This window comes from Parasteatoda tepidariorum, chromosome 12 (assembly GCF_982258835.1).
Source record: "Parasteatoda tepidariorum strain Cologne lab strain chromosome 12, Ptep-v5.0, whole genome shotgun sequence".
Classification (NCBI taxonomy): Eukaryota; Metazoa; Arthropoda; class Arachnida; order Araneae; family Theridiidae; genus Parasteatoda; species Parasteatoda tepidariorum.
The window spans coordinates 10,551,723-10,566,926 of NC_141766.1; the positions used below are offsets into that span (position 1 = coordinate 10,551,723).

General features: G+C 30.6%; 2 protein-coding genes across 4 annotated transcripts in view; one reads left to right on the top strand and one right to left on the bottom strand.

The window, feature by feature from the left end:
- The window catches only part of LOC107452615 (mitochondrial import inner membrane translocase subunit Tim10 B), a 73,930-nt gene that overhangs the window by 28,988 nt on the left and 29,738 nt on the right, over positions 1-15,204 (bottom strand). The window lies entirely within an intron of this gene.
- Positions 678-15,204, top strand: part of LOC107443799 (uncharacterized) — a 425,279-nt gene continuing 410,752 nt past the window's right edge. For both annotated transcript variants that reach the window (XM_043040926.3, XM_043040927.3), the window contains exon 1: positions 678-3,643. In XM_043040926.3, coding sequence (XP_042896860.2) covers positions 795-3,643 — 2,849 coding nt within the window. In that variant the 5' untranslated portion in view covers positions 678-794. The remainder of the gene's footprint in view (positions 3,644-15,204) is intronic.

Sequence of the window (15,204 nt, forward strand, 5' to 3'; positions counted from 1 at the left end):
TTTAACTATTTTAATAATTACTTATAACAGTTTTGAAAATAAACTTTATGTATAGTTATTTCGAACGAAAATCCATAATGTATTTTGCAAAAATAAAGTTCATATAATTTATGTGTTTGCACGAAAAACTATACTTGAGTTATAGTAATAAATTTTACTTTAAATGTTCAAAACATGTTTCAGTAATCTAAGGATTATTTTTTCTAAAATATTATAGTCGCACGCTGTTTGTTGAAATAGCATAATACACAATATTTTTATTTAATTTAAATATACATGGCTAAAAATCACTAATTTACTTCATGTATAAAATACAGAATGCATAGTGAAAAAGAACAACAGCAAATATTTTTGTTTTTTTTAATAGTTAAGAAGTCATATAATCTATTTTTAATAATTTAACAATAAAAATCGCTAATATAATCAAAAATGAATTTTAAAAAAACTTAATGACGAGCCTTAAGTAATTCCATCATAGAAGGAAAAGGAAAATTGCAATTAACCTGATTTTCAATTTCCTGCTGATTACTATCAAAAAGAAAAATAGCAATTTCTTTTTCTTTTTAGATAAATCTTATAATCTAAACATTTCTTACGTTGCAATTTACGTAATTGTTTGCTTTGATGGAGGGCGCTTTTATGCGGCTAAGGCATGCGCTTCTATTAGAGGACAGTAGTGGTAACGTGCACCTGCTTTAACTACAAACATAATCGAGAGTTCGAGTTTAACCGCTGAAATAAACCTACCATAATTCTCATGCTATTAAAGAGACCGATCATCAAATTCTAAGCGGATGGCTCAAAATAATCGGAAACAAGATTTAAAGGAATTCGCAATGGATACTCCTAAACGGGAATCAACACTTCCGAGATTTCGTAGGAGTGGGTGTGCTGCAACGAGTTTTTTCGAGTCGCCTTTAAGTAGTATTATTTCGAAGTCATCGACACTTGGTAGGGCGGGAAATCGTTCGTCTTCTACCGGTGAACAAAAAGAAACTGCAGCAGAAAAATTGTACCCTAGATTTGACAGTTTGCTGGAGCGTAATTCTAAACGAGATGGCAGGAAATTACCATCTCAAGATATTCCAGATGTTCGGGCGACAGCTTTTGATCACCATCGGCAATCACCCAGCCCTCAAAGACGTAACGTTAGCCCACCTATTTTAAAATCACGTTTAATTAATTCAAATTTGCCTTCTGGAAATTTAAATTTACTCCACACATCTACATCAATTGAGCAAAAAGAAAAGCCTGCATCTGATGGTGGATATCAGGAATTTAAAGCTCTTCATTCTAGAATCAGAGAAGGACGGTCTTTGAAGAATGTGAAGCAGTTGTCCTCTTCATTAAGTACCTTAAATACTCCTTTGCCTACTAATGACTTCAAATCAGCACCATCGAAAAGGTTCAGCACTTTGCTCTCTTCCGATACCTCCATAAAGGACAAAACTAGGGAAAACAACCCTTCTCCGCTTTCCAATAGAGAATATGGTAACTTTTTCAAGAAAGAAGATCCTAAACCGGTTATTTCAGAATCAGCAAAAAATCAAAATGATAGCCATAGACTCCATAATTCTGGTAAACCTGAGATTGGCTGTGACAGGAGCAAACAGAATAAGTATCTTCAAAAATATTTGAATTGCTCTAGTGGAAAAAAAGGGAGTAGCAGTTTAGAACGAGAGAAAATGGAGCAGAATGTGCTGAACAACAGGAGAGAATCAAGCATTCCCAAAGACAATTATGCTTCATACCGTTGGCAATCCAAGGATCCTGAAGATTCACCATTATCACCAATTCGAACTCTATTTAGTCCAATTAGCAGTAGCTCTTTTGAATGTAATGCCAAATCATCCCCAACAAACGAAATAGGTTCATTTAAGTCACCAATAACTGAAGAAAATATCAAGGTGACATCAAAAAATAAATCTTCAGTTGGAAATAATTTTAACAACAGACCAACTAGCCTTGATATTAGGAAAGGAGAAAATTCATCAATACTCATGAAGGAAAAACAGCTTTCATCTCCTGAAAAAGCAAATATTCAGACCAATATTAGGCCAGCTAGTCTCAACCTTAAAAAAGGAGAAATTGCTTCAGTGCTCACGAGGGAAAAACAACTTCCATCTCCAGAGAAAATAAATTGCTTTTCTCCTCAAAACGAACAACCACTCTATAAACGGAGCTTATCAAATGAAGATTCCCCTAGCACAAAACGTGGTGAAGATTTCATTGATAAAGAAATTATATCAAGGCCAATACTCGCTAGAGATAAAATTAGCTCTACAAGCACCATAAAAAAATCATTACCAATTGAACAGAGCATGAAAAGTAATATTTTCAATAAGCCAAATTTTAATTTGATTAACTCTGGAAATAAAAATGTTGGGTTTTCATCAGCAATACCCAATGAAAAACTGGATAAGTCAGACATAAATACTAACGGATATAGCACTTCTCAAAATTCTTCATTTGAACAAAAGTCAGAGGAATACCATCAGGAAGATTCACCAGTTAACACAGAAGATTTTTGGAGTCAATCGGAAATACAGAAAAGTGATTCACTATCTAGAGATTTAAACAAACAAAGCATTTCCGGTCTTTTCTTACATGCCAATGAAAACAAAAGAGCTACTAATGCACGTCCATCAGATCTTTTTCCTGAAAAAAGTATTGCCAACAAAAGCAATATCGATTTTTTGAAAGAGAAAGATAAGACTAGTTTTGAAGAGACTCCAATTGATCCAAAGCCAAGTGTCCCTCTATCAGAAAAACCATATGAGGCAAATTTCAATGATCCCAAAACTTGTGGGAATCTTCGAAACGAAAAGGATTTAACCTCTAAATTTGTATTAGTTGATAAAAATAATGAAAGGAACTTTGAAATTTTACCTATGGAAAGAAGAGAAAGAAAAATTAGTTTCCAGAGATTGGAAGACAGACCTGATATGATAATTGAAGAAAATATATCGAAAGACAATGAAAGTGATATTGAGCAAGATTTTGACACTAGCCGTGCCATTGTGTTTTCGGGTCCCATGAACAGACGCACTATTCCAAACAATCGTGATATGATTGGATTTGAAGATATGCTAAATTTTGCTCAGAATTCTACAGAAATGCGAGCTACCGGTACAAAAATGAGCTTTGAAAAATCGGAAAAATCAACAATGGAAGCATTTGCAGCTGAATTCCAGCAAGAAAAAAAATCTGCAGAATTCCATTTTTCAAAAAAAGATAATATTATGCCAGGATATAAATCGAGTGAAGAGCCTGATAAATCTAAATCTGAAAATAAAGTCTGTGTTTTTAAAAGTAATGGATCACCTCAATTTAGTTCTTCAAACATTCCAGACGAATTCGACAACGAAATGAATGAAAAAATGAATGGGTTATTTTCAAAGGAACGATTTACGCGTGGTGGTAATTTTCGAAGCGGTGATGTTGAGTCTAATTCTATGTTTGAGAGTGGTATAAATAAACAGAACAGAGTTTACAGTGAAATGAGTTCTCAGAGAAGTGCTTTTCGAACTGAAAAAACGCAGAGGTCAATTATTTTGAATCAGAAATCTTCATCGACATCGACATTCACTCGACGGCTTCAAATTGGCCAGAGAACTGTACGTCGAACTTCAAGATACACTCGGTAAGTCGAACTATCTTTTAATTATTCAGTGATTTGATTCTTGAAAATGTTTTATTAATCATTTTTGAATATCTCATAGGAAACAGAACAAATTGTCAATTTTACTCTTCACTTTGAGCCCCAAGCAAAAACTTGATCCTTAAAGCAAAAAATGATTTGTATTTTATACAATTGAATAATTTGTTTAACAAAATGCAAGCTTAGTTGAAACAAATAACAAAACTTAATGTAATTAATAAAGAAATAGCATTAAACGAAATGATAAATATAATTAAATCAGAATAGCGATAGGCTGTAAAAATGCTATTTTAGGCAAATAGATTTATATAAGATAATATGCATGCTAACTACATTATTGCTGTATATTTTTTTAACTAAGACACAGGTGCCAGTTACGATGCGCAAAATAAAAATTAAGTTGTTATTGATTTTGAAGTTTAACAATATTGAATTCCAAAATATTTAATTTATTTAAGTTAGTTTTTAGTCATTATTGTTAAATATTTTTATGGTAAAGGTCAAAATGTATTAACAGTTACGAAATAAATAAAATAGATAAATAAAAAAGTAAAATAGATAAATAAATAAAAGGAAAAAATATTTTATGTATTTTTAAATTATTTTTAAATTTCAATTATTAGTAAACAGAACAAATTATCCAATTTTGTTTTCACTTTGAGCAAAAAGCAAAATTTTGATCCTTGAAGCAAAAGATGATCTGCATTTTATACAATTGAATAATTTGTTTAACAAAACGCAAGCTTAGTTAAAACAAATAAGAAAATTTAATATAATTAATAAAGAAATAGCATTAAAAGAAATGATAAATATAATTAAATCAGAATAGCGATAGGCTGTAAAAATGCTATTTTAGGCAAATAGATTAATATAAGATAATATGCACGCAATCGACATTATTGCTGCATATTTTTTTAACTAAGACACAGGTGCCAGCTACAATGCGTAAAATAAAAATTAAGTTGTTACTGATTTTGAAGTTTAACAATATTGAATTCCAAAATATTTAATTTATTTAAGTCAGTTTTGAGTTTTTATTGTTATATATTTTTATGATAAAGGGCAAAATGCATTTACAGATGCAAAATATATAAATATAAAAAAAAATATAAATAAATAAAACAAATTGAAAGAAAAATATTTCATGAATTTTTAAATCATTTTTGTGGACATTTTTGAATTATTAGTATATATAATTATTAGTATATAATTATGTATAGTACACAAAAAAGTAGAAAATATTTATTCGATTTATTTGTCAATTATAATTTTTTTGTCACTGATGTTTGACTTCGTTTGTTTACAGTAGAATTTTTTTTTGTCTCTGATTATCATTTATACAAAAGAATAAAAGATTTATTGTTATTGCATCATTAAAGATTATTTCTTTAAATTCATCTAACTTTTCTTAATATTTCAATTTTTATTAGCATGAAAGTTTTATTTAGTATATTTAATCTAACAATGGTTTCTTCGATTCTTACACAAATCTTAATAGTCCATTAAAAAGACCGAAATCTTTATTCCCTTAATAAATTCATTGTTTTTTTTTCTTCTTATAAGTAATGATACCTTTAGTTTGATACCTTGTTTATTATGTTAAAATAATAACTCTGGTAAAAGACCGAAATTCTGTTTTATTACTCGACTTAATTGATTATCATTAGGTTAAAAATACGTAATATTTATTCAGTTTTTAACTTAAGTAGGTGTAACTTCTTGTTACATTTACGTATTTATAAGTTGAATAAAAAAAGGTACTAAATTTATTTAATTATTATTTCTCTGAAAATTGATAGTCTTGAATATCGCATATTCAATAATTTATATAACAGGGGAAAGTGAAGTATAACCGGATAGCTAAGTTTCGAAGGATTGTTCTTACTAGAAGTCGTCAGATTTAATCAAGATAGTCATTGTTTTTGTAAACAATACATCATTCCTGAAGAACACACCTGTGTGGAAGAACACAAATGTGGAAGAAGAATCTTCCTTATTTTGAAGAACAATGATTTTTTTTCTAGAATAAGTTAAATCACCCGATCGCCTCACTAGTAAGGTAAGATCGAGTACGCATGTCAACTCGATGGGAAGCTTAGAAATACTAAATTTAGAAGTAAAAAAAGCAACAGACATTTCTATTTGTATGACAGTTTTAGAAAATTATGCATTTAGTTTTCGTGTGATATAGCAAAGAACTCAAAATGGGAATAATTGTTCCAGGGGTCGGGACTGCTGAGGGTCCAATCAATTTTTAGAAAAATATTACACTTATTAATTAATTTCTTTCAGAAAGAAAGTTGCTGAGAATTTTTTTTATATCTATGTAAAAATTACAATTTTGTATAAATGGTGTTTAAAAATTCTACAATATATGAAAGTAAGGTTTTTTGTGCTTTGAAGAAGGGGCTTGTAGTAAATTTTGTCCTGAGACCCTTAAATATTTATAAATTGAAAATAATGAAGATTTAATCCGATAGTAGCATTGTTTTGCTATGTTTTGATAAACTCTGCTATCGGAGTAAGACCACGTATTACCAGGGCTAAAGAGAATAGAAGGGCTGGTTCACTCCTTTGAAGTATCTCTCCCACCGCCGATCCTCAGACGTCACTCTAGTGACGTCACTTTGGCTCAAAGCTCGCACTTTTACTTCAAGAACGGAGCGTTTGGCCTTACTAGCTCTAACTAATATTGGATCATTTCTTTTTGCGAGATATTCTAAGACATTTGTTATTTTCTATAATGACTTTCCTCAGTTTTTGCAGTGAATTTACAACAATTTAAAACTATTATCGAAATGCCAGTTTGCGCGATTGCAACTTGCAAAAATTCTGATATAAAAACAAAAGGAAAAAGTATAATTTTTCGCGTGTTCCCTAAAGTAAATGAACAACTATGTAAAGAATGGATTCCGAAATGACACAGTTAATATAAAACAGCAATACGTTTATTCTGTCGTAAAGAACTTTTATAAAAATTCATTATCCAAATAGAAACCGCCTCGTTACTTCATAAAGAAAGGCAGGTGAAAAGAATTAAAAAATAGATAAAGTCAAAGAAAATTAAAATGTAAGTAAAAAGTATAAATAAAATATATAGTATATAGTTGAAATTCTCCTAATTTCACAACATATTTTTTAATGTAGTTATTCTAAATATTTATGATTTTTTTTAAAAATTATATTCTCTTCAATTTAAATATCTATAAATTATATCATCGTAAATTTAAATGTCTATAAACAATTGTAAAATTTTTAATGTCATTATGAACCTAAATTATCATTTTGTTTCAGTAATTAGCGTTTAAGGTTGATGTTTCCTAATGATTAAGTATGAACAAATTGCTATTAACGACATATTTTAAAATCAGGGATTCTAAATTTAACTTAACTTATCTTTATAAAAGAATATGTAGATATGTAGATCAGCCCTGACGTATTACCCGGTTTTGTTCCCACCTTCTTGATAAGAGTATATGCTGCTCCGAGAAAAGCTACAATGCAACGAAAGAAGCATCATGTATGTAATTTTCTTAAATTGTCATATAAAACAGAAATGCTTGCAATTTTTTTACAGAAACTGTACTATTTCTAAATTTAGAGTTAGCATGAGGTACTTCCCGGTTTTGCCTCTACCCTCTTGGTGTTAATCTATGCTGCGCCCACGAAAGCTGCAGTGCAGCGGAGGAAGAAGAATAACAACATCCGATGTTTTAATAAACACATAATAAGCTGAACTAAAAATAACTTTTGTAACTGTAATGGTCAATAAATAAGGCTAGTTGAAAAACAAAAGAACATTAGAAAGTTGACATGGCGAAACATATTCATTTTCACAGACGGCGTGAATTATTCAGCAAAAGCATGCCAATATAGTAGGTCCTTATTCTTGACTATTAAATTGTAATTCAGAGTTCGTCCTCTAATAAGTACCAGAACTAATTTCGACACAATTGAGGAACCTGGTCTCACCACACTACTCGATCTTGCCCCACTCTCTCCTATATCTGTTACCTCTTTTCGTAGAGTGTTCCATAATCACCATTTTTAAAGCATATTTTTAGAATCCTTGAAAAATTGAAGTAAAAATAAGAATATGCATTGGGATCGGAAATTAATGTCCAAGCTAGGAGGAAAAAATGCTGTCGAAATGTGACTAATCACTATTGAGAAAGGCAGGTGTAAAAACAATTAAAATATCCTTATTTTTTTTATTTCTGAATGAAGCTTGAAAGTTTTTCTAATTCATGTTGCAACTCCCCTTTTCCCGCGAAATTAAATAGGTTCTGATGATTTTGATCCTGCCATCAATACATGAAATTTGTAAGAATTCGGTAGTACTTTATTTTTTTCTCAGCTAAATTATTAGTTCGTAGTGCTTAATAGGTATATTTTTATAGGTATATTTAATATTATTTATATTATATATATTGTTGACAAGGATTCTAAAAATATTTAATAAAGCTGGCCATTCAATAATACCCATTATACTTGATTTTTCTGAATATGATCATTTTTAAAAAGTACAAAGAGTTCATTAATTCAGTTCAAAAAGTTCATTCAGTTCATAAAAAAGAAGTGCTAAAAGTTCATTTATTAGTATTATCTTTGCCCTTTGACATGTTTGTAGAATTACGCTCAATAGTAGAAAATATTTATTGAGTTTATCTGCTTAAAAAAAAGTTGTTCTATGATTGACGTTAGTTTAGTAGAGACTCTCATTCATATTGCTTTCGTACTGTTAGAACTTTCCTTCTAAAATTACGGTAAAATAACTGGCAGCAGTGTGACAATCCAATTAACCGTAGAGTTTGCAGTAAAGAATATTTTTTACCTTTACGGTATTAAAACCGTAACATGCATACGACAAGCATAGTTAAAAAATCATAAATACTAAACTATATGTTTTTTTACCATTTACATCTAGCACGGTTTCAAAACCGTAAAAAAGTAATTTAACTGGACATGGGAGTTAGGCTTTTTGTTAGGTAATGGGTATTAGAGTTAGGTTGTGGCTGAGTTGTGTTCTATTAAATGAACCGTGAAATGTGGTTTAATTAGTTTATTTGATTGTTTTAACTATTGCAAGCGATAGGGAATTCTAGACTTTTTTGTGTTAAGCAGCTGTACGGTGTTGCCATCTATGCGCGAATGAAAGTATCGTATTCTAATAGTTCAGGGTCACAAATTGGAGAGTTTAGGACCCTAGAAACTCTTCATGTGTTAAAGGGTGCGAAGAAAATATTGCAGTGTCCGCGCTGGGATTCGATGCCTCGTTTTATCGGTCATGATATTGGCAGATTAGCTCGTTCGTCTATTATAACCAACTGCAAGGAACTAAATGGCTCCATTAAGTAGGCCTAATTGGTGCGATAAAATTCTGGATGTTTAACCGTATTAGGTGAAATCAGTTAATAAACGATTTTGTTACAGTTAACAGTTTGAATTACCATTTTATGCCTGGTTATTTACATAAACTGTTTTTGTTTGAATATAGCAAAATTTAATAAATTGCTGTTTAAACCATTATTTCCGGGAAGTTTCTAACAGTTCATAAACAAAACATTTTTTATTAATACCTTGCTGACTCCCATATTTTAAATGAACGAAATTTATGATGGATGACAAGTCCATTTGAAAGGACTTAGATTAATTTTAGACATTGAATACATGTCCAATTTGAACCAGGCAAAATATGGAAGTAACAAACAACTGTGAGGGGTAAGTCATTTTTAGCATAATTTAAATAGTGGAACCCCGATTTTACGTTTTTCCGCTTCGTGCTTTCTTCTTAAGATAGTCTGGAGAAAAGCGTAAAATCAGGGTAAAATAATAAAACCAAATTTTCAAAAATTGAGATGAACCAGTAGAAAAAAATGTATAACATTTACTTGTTTTTAGATATTATTTCAACAATGTCCCTAACAATACTTATTATTATTTGCAAATTTGCTTCCTGGTTTGCAAAAGCAAATAAATGCTGTTGATATTGGATTTTTGGAATTAGTAAATGAATATTGTTTCAGAATTGGTTTAGTACTCTTAATTAATTGTGTGTATATCCTTAGATATTTTTTACTAATCTTCTCAGTTTTCACCTCTATCATCTGGAACAGGCATTAAATCAGCTATCGACAGAATTGAAAAGTAATAGTAATGGGATGTGTGTTGCAGTCGAAATGCACGTCATCGATTTCGAAAAGTCTTCAACCAATTACACTCCAAAGGGCAAAATGTTCTCGCTGGATACCGAAAAGCCTACTTGATTCAACCCATTCGCAATGCATTTTAGTCAACACTATTCAATGCTGTAGAAATCAAGTTCAAAACTTCCTGATCAGTAATTTTTCCCTTAAAAGCATCTTATAGGTCACTGAACTATAGGATAAAATGATTATTTAACCAATTGCTCAATGTAACGTTCTTTAAATGATTAAGATTATTCCAAGACTCACAAGCTGAAGTTTGATGGAAAAAATTCCACTCGAAAATTTTACAATTAAAATTCTATACTTTCTTTAACCACCCTTTCTGCGCTTTGCCTATTCCATATTTTTTTGACTCAGGGGGGAAATCTCCTCTCGCAGACATAAGGACCATAAGATAAAATAGAAAGAATTCCAAAACAGCTTTAAAAAGCTATTAAACAAACCCCGCTCTTTTTAAAGAAGGAAAAAGAAGAAAAACATAAATGCAGAATTCGGAAAAAACGCGAACTTTGTTGAGAAAATAATTTTCATCTGTTAGAAAAGTGTATAAAGCGGGATTTTCTTAAAAAAGGTAACGTAAAATCTGAAATTATTTTTCATAATCGGTATAGGCAATTTACATGGACAAGCAGGAAATGACGTAGGAAGCGGGATAACGTACGAAACGGACAACATAAAGCCAGTGTTCCACTGTATATATATATACATATATATATATATATATATATATATATATATATATATATATATATATATATATATATATATATATATATATATATATATATATATATATATAATAGGATATTACATTGATGTATCAATGAGGTATCTTCAATTTGCAATAAACCTCTGATGGTGTTACCTAAAGCACGATTAAATCAGAAAAAAGATTACACTCTCAGAAAAATTGGTTCAAGGCTGAACCATGTTCTTGGTACTTTCAACTGTAATTCTGTGCAAATTTGCTGCAATTTTAAAAAAGTGGTAAAGGGAATCATGTATTCGTTTAAGTTGTTGTGGTATTTGTATTGTGCAATCAAGTTTAAGGAGTACCATAACATAGTTCAATTTAACACCATATTAAGGTTGCAGCAAATTTGAATGACATTATACTAGTAAAGTTATAATATTTTAAACATTGAAACAGTGAAAACTAGCAGACAAAAACAAGAATAGACCCCATAGAAAAAAAGCAAATATCATTTTACTTAACTAGTTTCAACTAGATAAATATGAAATAACAAAGCGGATTTAAAGAGGACCTTTTACTACGATACTACACTTAGAAAAATTAGTACAACATTAAACCTTAATATTGAATTGAAAATGCTGCAATAAGGTGCTAATTTGAACCATATTCACTTTTTATTTGAAGTATAGTTTCGTGTGAGTTAAAAATGATTTAATTTTCACGATATTTATAGTTTACTGCGCGATATTACTACCTTCATTCGATGCACAGTAGCACCATATTAAATTTGCAATAAATTTACTCCATGGTTCACAATGCCGCAAAATTTCTGAGAAAACAAACTCAGGAGATCATCATCTTAGGCATTGTTTCTCAACAACCGATCAGCGGATTAGTGCCAGTCCGCGGATTAATACCCGTATTAAAGTTAATAAAAAATTATATTTATATATAAATAGGTTAAGGCTCAAAATGTTTTTTATTGTAAAGACTTAGTGAATGATCGGAAACAAACTAGTCAAAAAAATTTTTGTGTGCAATTTTTTGTACATAAAAATTATGCTAATAGTCTAAATAATCCATATAAAGCACTGAATCGTCGGTAATAAAACACTAATCGAATGAAAACACTGACTTTCATCACCTCTGCGTGTAATTTGGTTTGAGAAATATTAATCTAGCTGGTTTTTTTGGTTCACTAACTCAAGGATTATGGCCATAAGATGCAGTATGATATTTTTAATGAATATTTCTGGAATATTTTTGTTTAAAAAATAAAGTAAAACTAACACACCAAATTAGTTTAAGTGAAAAAAAAAAGTCAAAAATGCTTGCAAAATCAAAAGATAATAATACCGAGGTCCACCAGAGCAAAATATTTAAAATATAAGTAACTAAAATAAAAGATGTTCCCCATTTCTTCTGAAGAGCTTTTCATTAATAATTTAATTCTTCCTTCGCTCGCATCAATCTCGATAATGATTTGCCAGAGGTTATTTTAGTTCTTTTTTCATTTCAATATTAATTTCTTACGCCCGGCGTAAAAATCTTATTTACTTTTTATTCTATAAAGATTTTATAAGCATAGAGTAAAAAGAGCTGATAACAGATATCCGAAATCACCTTCCTTAATATACTGAGCAAAGAAAGAACAAAAACTAATGAAATCTTTAGTTATTATTAACTTGCCTGTTACAGTCTAAAGCTATTTCTAACAATGGCATTTCAATTCTTTTCATTGTTTCTCAGGGCAATTAAACAGGTTTGATATTTTTAATCCTGTCAATCATAGTAGTAATTTGTCTCACACTCCAACAGCGGCGTTGTTCTTTTAATATTTAATATTTGTTTCGGTTATATTTAATTTGTTTTCTTTTCTGATAAAGATTTCAAGTATTAAAGGCGGTGATTACAGAACACTCTGCATATATTTTTTAATTGCGGTAGCCCCTCATAGTTTGGGAAAAATGTAACAAGAGGGAGACTATTTTTCAGGATTCTCACTTTCATTAAAAAGTAACAAGTAAAAAAATAAATGCTAATGCTAACAGAGTTATTTTTATTTTAGATAATGTTGGTAAAAATAAAGTAGTCAAAAAATGAAGTATATATATATGTATATATATATACTCAAATATTTTAGGACTGTGCTTATTATAAATTTAATTTAAAGTTTTATTTACATTAGAAATGAATTGATTAGTAAATTATTGTCCCAGCATTTTTTTTTCTTCTAATGTATAATAAAAATTTATAAAGAGATTTCTAGGTTCTACGTCAATACTGGTTCGTTTCCAAATCTGCACGGATACGTTTTTTACTGAACATGAAATAATTTTGAAAAAAAAAAGAAAAGAAAAGCAGCGATTAAGAATGGAATTTGTGATTTGTGTGTCTTTATTTCGCAAAGATAGTTCCGAATTTTTTATTATTGTCAAGGAATTTGTTTTATTTTTTGTATTGAATAATAATAACAATAACTCAATTCAGCTGCAGTATTTAATGAAAATTAACTGTCTGAATGAAATTCAAACTCAGTAAAACTAGCTAGTATTTAAGAAATACTAGCTAATTTTTATAATCTTTAATAACAATGCGCATGTTTTTATAGATGCAAGAAAATTATTTGGAAAAAAAGAGAAAATTATTAGAAATTTTTCTACCAGTCCAGTGCGGGACAGAAAAATTTGAACCAATTTTTTTTTTCCAAAATGAAGTAATACGCTTTATTTTAGTATTTTTCTAAATTTAGAACAATAAAAACCAGCGAAGTGTAAGAGATTATAATTCCAACAATTTCTTCTACATATTTATATTAATTTAAAAAAAGTGGGGTTGTGTTTATTTAACTACCTTTTAAAAGGAATGAACGTCTACATTACGTTGATTTTTGTTAACATAATAACTATCAATCATAAGCGACAGGGAAAAATTACAACCTTTTTTACTATAGCCTCGAAAAATCAGCGGCGTTTTTAACGTGCAGGGTGCTTCATGATTACCACTCTTACTATATATTTTTTTAAAAATTCTTGACAAAACTGAAGCAAAAGAATGTCACACTGTGTTTTTTTAATTAAGGGACCAAATTTAAATTTGTCTACAACCGTATTTGCCAAAACGTAAGAAAATTTGCGTAAGATAGAATCATGCAATTTGGGAATATGTTTGAGCTATTAAAAACTTGTTAAAATTTTTACCCAAAGAAGCCGTCTTCTTTGATTAATTACCCATTTACCTCACATTGACAATAATTCAAAAATATTATTATAGCAAAACTTGCTTAATATGATGGCAAGTAGGTATGTACTTTATTTACGTATAGCTGCACAATGGGCTATTGGCGACTGTCTAGGAAACATACCTGCGGATGATCCGAAGACATGCCATTGCAATTTTGATCCTCTGCAGACGGGATGAATCCCCTGCTTTGCCCGACGACTTGCACACGAAGTCGAGCACTTTACTGTAGAACAGTACTATTATAGATACCGCACACCCTCGGACCTTAAGCAGGCTGATAAAAGTGGTCACCCATCCCCTTACTGACCACAGCCAGTGATGCTTGACTTCAGTGTTATGCTGGGAACCGTTTCTTTACGATCAGTCCAATGCGGGACGCTTAACATGACAGCTGACACCAACTAAAAATATTAAACAGGTTTTGATCTTTACCGTTTTACTCAGTAATGATTCGTTAGGTTTCAATAATGTTTTTTTTTCTCTCACTTAAGTATTAACTTGCGACCCCTTAAGGCGTATACTTTTTGATTCAATTTTTTATAAGAAACCAAAAATAGATGTATATTTTATTTTATTTTATAACCGTCGTTGAACAGCCGACCCAATTTTTGGGCTTACGTCTACTAATGTTCAACTCAGTAGCCTTGTAATTTTGAATCCAATACCGAAGACAAGGGAACTCCTGGATCAAGTATTAGAAGAAATTTGTCTTCGTGGAGGACTTTTTGATGGAACTAACTTGCATTTGCGTTAAATGGAGAGGAAGACCACGAGAATCTTCCATGGTTAGCCTGACGGCAAGGGGACTCTAACCCTTGATCCATCTTCCACTGGGTATATTTCACGTCAGCACTGTGGTCGGTGCAAGCCGGGTGCGGATTTCGTATCGACCAGCTATCGCCGGGATCTAACCCCGGTTCACCTCTTTGGAAGGCGAACGCTCCATCCCCTGAGCCATCGCGGCTCAAAATAAATATATTATGAACAGTCATTTCAAAAAATCCTTGACGTAACTACACAGAAGAAAAAAAAATATGAATAAAGATACTGGCACTCGGAGTGCCGGCACTTTTTGCCTTAAAATCGATTTTTACCATAAAATTTTACATAACGAAAAATCTAATACACCATAATTTTTACAGAATTATTTACTCAAAAATCATTGAATTATTGACGGAAAGAAACAAAACGAAATATTTGAATGACGTTAAACATATACGTCATTGGCATAGAATGCCATGCAAATTATATTCAATATTTTGAAACTGCTTTCGTAGTTGGTTGAAAAAAAAAACACAAAACAGTTAAACGAAGAAGGTGTAACAAAATAAGTTTTGTGCATTTTATGACTTGACGGTATTTACTGGAATGGAAAGAATCTATCTGGAAGCTAAAAA